Genomic DNA, 6,274 nt, shown 5'->3' with positions numbered 1-6,274 from the left:
GTTTATATATATATATATATATATATATATATATATATATATATATATATATATATATATATATATATATATATATATTATTTATTTATTTATTTATTTATTTATTTGTTTATTTAACAGGGACATTGCACAACAAATGTGTTGCACAAACCAGAAATAGCTAGAAGCTAATTTTCATCTGTAGTCCCTGGACAGAGGCAAGGTGACAGCAGGTTAATACAGTGGACAATGAGCATTCCCAGTGATGAATATACCTGAATTTAGTTATTAGAATGTATAGTGTATGATTGTTTTACCTGTTTTGTGACGGATGTAGGCTAATAACAATATATAATGTTATGCTGATCACTGTGTTGTGTTCAGTTTGGCTGTATTTTGTAATGTACTGATGTGAGACCTGATGCGGCTTCAAACCGTAGCCCTCCACATTATTATTTTACAGTTATAGCCACAGAATATGTGTCAGGTATTAAAAATGGTCTCACACATAAGAGAGAGCAGAATCTGGTCCACAATAAGAAACAGGTGGATGGTCATTCATGTTTTATAACTATACCTTACACATTTTGTCTTGCAGCCAGTGTCTCTAGGCAACAGAGGTAAGAGGAGCACAGCATCAGGTGTAGTTGCCAAAAAAAAAAAAAAGTAATGAGTAAATGGAGAACTCTTGTAATGACTGTGTGCTTGTGTCACTGATGGAAATGTTGACAAGGTATTGATCTACACCTTGAAACTGTGTCTTGATTTTGTTGACAGGCTATACATGTTTCTTCTTCGATTTTGATGATTGAGTATAACTGCAATTACTTGAACAAAGCTGACTGAAGACCATGGAACACATAAGCTGTTTTGGAAATTTAAATACAATGCCATGTGGCTTGAATGGAAAACCATGAGAAGTATGTACACCTAGCCTCATAGCTTATTGTCATATTCTCTATTAAACTGAGTCTCATTCCACAATTCATGAAACCCTAACAAAGATGGTGAATGTTTTATTTACGGTCAGTGAAAAGTTGTGTCAGATTAACGTTAGGTTAACATTACATGGTTCCTCTCAGGTGCCTTCCTTATATTGATGGTGACAATCGCTCAAGTTAAGATCTCTTTACCTTGCCCCTCCTCCTGTGTGGTGTGTTCTGAAGATGTCATCATTTGCCATAAACTTCTAAATATCATCGGTATGTAAATAATAATGTATCTCTCCATTTATTGCAGAGAAGAATGCAGTTGAAGAACATGTCTTTCTTTAGATACTTTGAATACATTTAAAGGTTTATTACATTGCCAAAAGTATGTGAACACCCAAATAGTGCACCCATTTGTGGTTTTTGAACAATTCTTATCAAAACGATGAGCATTTGTAGTAGGTCAATGCTCCCTTTTCTGCTATAACAGCTTTAACTCTTCTGGGAAGGCTTTCCACTAGATATTAGAGCATGGATGTGGGGATTCGCTCTCATTCAGACACAAGAGCATGATGGAGTTCATGGTTCTGATGTTGGGCGATGAGACTTGGCTCCAAGTTGGCGTTCCAATTCATCCCAAAGGAGTTTAGGTCTGGACTTTGTTCAGGCTATTCACGTTCTTCCACACCAGACTAGGTAAACCATTTTATGGACCTTGCATTTTAATGCTGTAACAGAAAGGGTACACCCTATTCTACAAAAAAAAAAATTCTTTTGAGATTGCATGGCTGTATGCTTGATTTATGCTACCGTTAGTAATAGCACTAGCTGAAACAGCAAATGTCTGGAGTGTCCACATACTTTTGGTCATGAAGCATATGTGGAAATACACATAGACTATGTATATTCTAAACCATTTTAAACTTGAGATGAAGTTGTGGATGATGTAAAACTGTTTTAACTTGTCATGTTCAGATGCACCAGGCACTACCAAAGCTTTGATGCTCACTGATGGACTCATTAACTCTGTGGACAACATGGTGTTTTCTGATTTATCTAACATGAGTGTTCTGGCACTCAGCAACAATGCCATTTCTACAATCAAGGAGAATGCTTTTTGGAACCTTACTTTCCTTACAGCACTGTCTTTGGACCACAACCACATCTCAAGCCAATCCCTGGACAACTCAACATTCTCCTGGCTCCATAGATTGGAGACTCTCCATCTAGGTAGCAACGCACTGAGGGACATTGACGGTTCCTGGTTCCAGAACTCCAGAGCTTTAAAAACACTTCAGCTAGAGGGGAACCTCTTGACCAGCCTGAACTCCAGCACCTTTGCCCTCTCTAACCTGAGGAACCTGGAAATGTTGGACTTGTCTGATAACCTCATCATGTACTTGGGCCGAGATAGCTTCCGAGGGCTGCCTCATCTCCACAGTCTTGATCTGTCCCGCAACCTTCTGAAGAATGCTCCTGATGCATTCTCCTATTTGTCAGGGCTCTCAATGTTGAACCTTGATTTGAACCACTGGAGCTGTACTTGTGAGCTGAGAGAACTGGCCTCATTCCTCAACAGCTACATTCAGGCTCCAGATAAAGTGTTGAACAATGGGCAGAGATTGGTGTGTGTGAATACAGATAACCCAGCTGTGCAAACTGTGCTGGAATTGACCAAGGCAAACTGTGTCCCACCAAACAAGAATATCACAGGGGAGGTTGTGGATAAAAGTAATATCACACCACAACAATACATTAGAAATGTTGCTATTGCTATTGTACTTTCATTTCTGGGTGAGTACCTAATGCAATTATTTGATACCAAAAATGCCTGCCTATTTTTTTATAATGTAAACTAATTAATAAAAACCCATTTAAGCCCAGAGGCAACAAGTTGTTTAAGTCTTTACCACTCTTGATTCCTTTGTGAATATGTTTGTGTGACAACCGTTGTTCACGTAGAGAAATGTAGGAAGAGCTTTTATCACCTTGCTGAATAATGTGTGAGATGTGGTAGTGTTTATCAAAGCTATTACTATTGCTCTAACCTACGTTTAGGAATTTTATATAATCCCAAACGTGAAACAATTTATGAAACAAGCTCTTGGACTTAACATTGAAAAGGGGGCAGAAGGCTCATTTCTCCAGAACAGAAAATCATAGAGACATGGTGGTGGCCTCTTTTGCCTTCGGACAATAAAGTAAATTTAATGACAAACTAGCAACCACCCAACACCCTGGCAACCACCCAGCAATGCCCAGAACACCATTTCCCGCCACCAGAATATCGTAGAGATGTGGGGTGGGCTCTGCTGTAAAGTGTACTGAGGCCCTGCTATATTGTACTAGCATGTCATTTTTTTCTATGTTTTTACAGAAACATTTTTTGCATGACAAATTCCTTATATTGCTCATTTCTAAGTCGCTTTAGATGATTCAGCTAAACGGCTAAATGACTAAATGTAATTGGCTAAGCTTTAATACATTTAATCACTTTTAATCACTAAGAATTAAACAAGTTCTGTGTTAAATTGTAGGTGGTGTTGGGATTACCTTGGGAATAATTGCCATTGCATACCATAAACTCAGTAGGAAATTTAAACAGGTACAGGAAGAAAATGGAGCCATGGAAAGGAAAACCTCCAGCCCAGAAACAGCCCAGTGGAATTTCTGTGAAGACAAAGACACTCAATCAATGAGTCATGCTCTGTACAACTACAACTACAAATCCCATCAGCCCTGGGACAGAGAAAACTCCCCTAGTCACATGAGGCCGGACACAGTGGCGAATCATTTCACCTGCCACAAGTGCATCTCAACAGCTCTTGCGGTAGGAAAGCAAAAAAGAGAGATTGTTCTGCAGAGAGCTAATCTCATGTGTGAACAGCATGAGCGAGATGATGATTGGCCAATTTATGTGGCTTGTCGCCAACATAAAGGGAATCAGCATTCTGTGTTGCAACAAAAGATCAAAGGTAAACTATGAAGCACGCTATTCTTTTGAAATGTATCACTGTTATTATTGCTCATACTTTTTGATAATTGAAACAAATCCCAACACTTAGAATAAAACTTCAGCATGTAATTTGTCCTGCGCTATTCGTGAAAAATGGGCTTAAGAAGACTTCTAGTAGAGGAGGGACCCAAGCCAAATCTAGGGACCAGAATATCATAGATACTTGAGATGAGCTCTTTTGACTTGGGCCAGTTAGCAAGCACACATATTACCCTAGAAACAACCTTACAATGCCTTAGAAACTACCCAGAATACCCTAGCATATCAGCAAGTCCCCTAAGTCCCTTAGCAACTGCCTAGTGACGCCCAGACAACCAGCAAAACACCCTAGTAATGTGCAGGCGAGTATTTGCCTTTAGCAGGGGCAAGCACAGTGCACATTTTCTTCAGAAATTGTGAAAATCTAGTAAATTTATCTCTTTGAAATCACCAGGCACATTCTCATATGTTCATTTTTAAATATTTCACTTCATTCTTTTCACAGACACAAGTGTACAAAGACACGATGAGAGGGGAGCAGGAATTTCTAACAACCACCATTTGGGCAGTCAGTGTACTTCTTCCCAACTTTGTGGGGATTCAAACGGCAACTCAGCTGTCAAAATACAGCAGCTGGCCCTCAGAAATAATTTCTCAGCCCTTCAGAGAGGCCCATTTAGACCCCCAGACCAAATGCACAAGGAATTGGTAACTCATGGAAATCACATAAATCAATCACTGTTAAAACACCAGGCCAAGGTCGTTGGCACACAACCAATTTACCGGACCATCAGCTGTCTACACTGCCATCAGACTGATGAATATAGGCAAGCTGGGAGTAATAACCAAAGCTTTCCATTTCTAAATCACTCAGAGAACACACTTCAAAATGGAGCAAAAATGTATGACGCTATGCTATACAGAGACTTCTTAGGTTATAACAAGTCTAGCTCTGGGGAACATGGTAAGAAACAAGCCATTGATCTGGGGTTTAAGTTAGCCTCTCAAAGGAATGTTACTTTTGATCTAGCTGGGTCTGAGGAACGCATCCTCACCACACAAGCTGACAGACACAAAGGAGAGAGCAGGATAAAAAGCTCTAAAACATCGGTGCAGAAGAGCAACCAAAAGTTGGCAAAGATGAAGAGTAGCACACAAGGACATTTAAAAAACAACAAAACCAAAGCACAGGCAAAGAGGACACTGAAAGTTAAATTAAATTTAAACCCTCTTCGAAAAAACAGAGTTCATCCTAAGTCTGGTGATCAAAAAAAGAACGAAGAGGGCAACATGTCTAAAAAGGCCAAGAAAGAAAAACTGAGAAGCAAAAAGGACCAAAAAGTCTTAAGCACAAATCCAAAAAAGAGAAAACCAGCAAAAAACTAAAGGACAACAGCAAAGGCTCAGAGAATGAGGATAAGGATAAGGAAGCAGATACTGTGGACCAGGAAACATCAACCTCTAAAGCTAAAAAAGAAAATGCATCATCCAATAAAGTAAAACATTCTGAAAAAGAAAACAAAGACTCCAAAGACACCAATGAAGTCACTCAAGAAAGTTCAATTAGTGGTGGCTCAACTGAATCTGGACAAGGGCCAGACAATATTATTCCTGTTGAAGGGAAAACTCTGCAAACAGACGGTCTAGAAAACTCAATCTTCAGCAGTTGTTCTGAAGTTCAAATGCTACTGAGCTCTATACCTCCAACACTCCCAAAGACACTCAATTTAAATAGTGAAACCACTACTCAACAGGACCTGGCTGAACAGTCTAGCGGTTTAGACCTGATGAGCTCTGGTGCCCCTGTTATCCAAGAATATGTATCTTCAGCTGAGGGCTCACCAAAGAGGAAGATAAGACTAATTCTACCTGAAAAAAATTCCAACAGGCCACAAACTGCACTAGATAAGAAAATCAGATAGCATTATTCACTCTTTTTTGACAGCGTTGCATAGGACTGCTCCATTTCTAAAAAAAAATCTATACATTTGTATTTCTAATGGAAAAATGCATTGATTTCATGACTTGTTGAGTCTTATTGCATGTAAAGAAGTTATTTCAAGGTACTATACATAATATGTAGTGTGCTAAGTTGTGCACATGATTGTGCTGAAAGAAAGTGTTGTAGGGCAAAATCTCCAAAGACACTCTTAAGATTTTAAACTGTTAAAAACATGCATGAAGAGTTTGTTCTATAATAAATTTACTTATAGTTAATAAAAACCTTATTTAACCAAAGCAACCATTTTCATTTTCTTGCAAACAAAATGGCAAGAATGCAAAGTGCGGTTTATGTGATATCACAGCATTTATTGGTCTGCAGATAAAGGGCAGTAGAATGCACAGGATTGGACCTCAGAACAAAAAAATA

General features: G+C 38.8%; 1 protein-coding gene across 1 annotated transcript; it reads left to right on the top strand.

Moving 5' to 3' along the window:
• Positions 1–803: 803 nt before the first annotated feature.
• lrrc53 (leucine rich repeat containing 53) lies at positions 804–6,043 on the top strand. Its single transcript, XM_052128079.1, has 5 exons — positions 804–899; positions 1,062–1,181; positions 1,884–2,702; positions 3,446–3,883; positions 4,409–6,043. The coding sequence occupies exons 1-5, from the start codon at positions 872–874 to the stop codon at positions 5,287–5,289; spliced, it is 2,286 nt and encodes a 761-aa protein (XP_051984039.1). The 5' UTR covers positions 804–871; the 3' UTR covers positions 5,290–6,043.
• Positions 6,044–6,274: the final 231 nt, after the last annotated feature.

The sequence above is a fragment of the Xyrauchen texanus genome, chromosome 6, assembly GCF_025860055.1.
Source record: "Xyrauchen texanus isolate HMW12.3.18 chromosome 6, RBS_HiC_50CHRs, whole genome shotgun sequence".
NCBI lineage: Eukaryota > Metazoa > Chordata > Actinopteri > Cypriniformes > Catostomidae > Xyrauchen > Xyrauchen texanus.
This window is presented reverse-complemented; position numbering and strand designations above follow the sequence as displayed.

What these genes read in the sequence shown, in the direction of transcription:
- lrrc53 (XM_052128079.1), top strand. Translation starts at nt 872, where the DNA reads ATGTGGCTTGAATGGAAAACCATGAGAA. An exon ending in TGAATGGAAAACCATGAGAA is followed by an intron (nt 900 to 1,061) that starts GTATGTACACCT and finishes GGTTCCTCTCAG; the next exon opens with GTGCCTTCCTTATATTGATG. An exon ending in TAAACTTCTAAATATCATCG is followed by an intron (nt 1,182 to 1,883) that starts GTATGTAAATAA and finishes TGTCATGTTCAG; the next exon opens with ATGCACCAGGCACTACCAAA.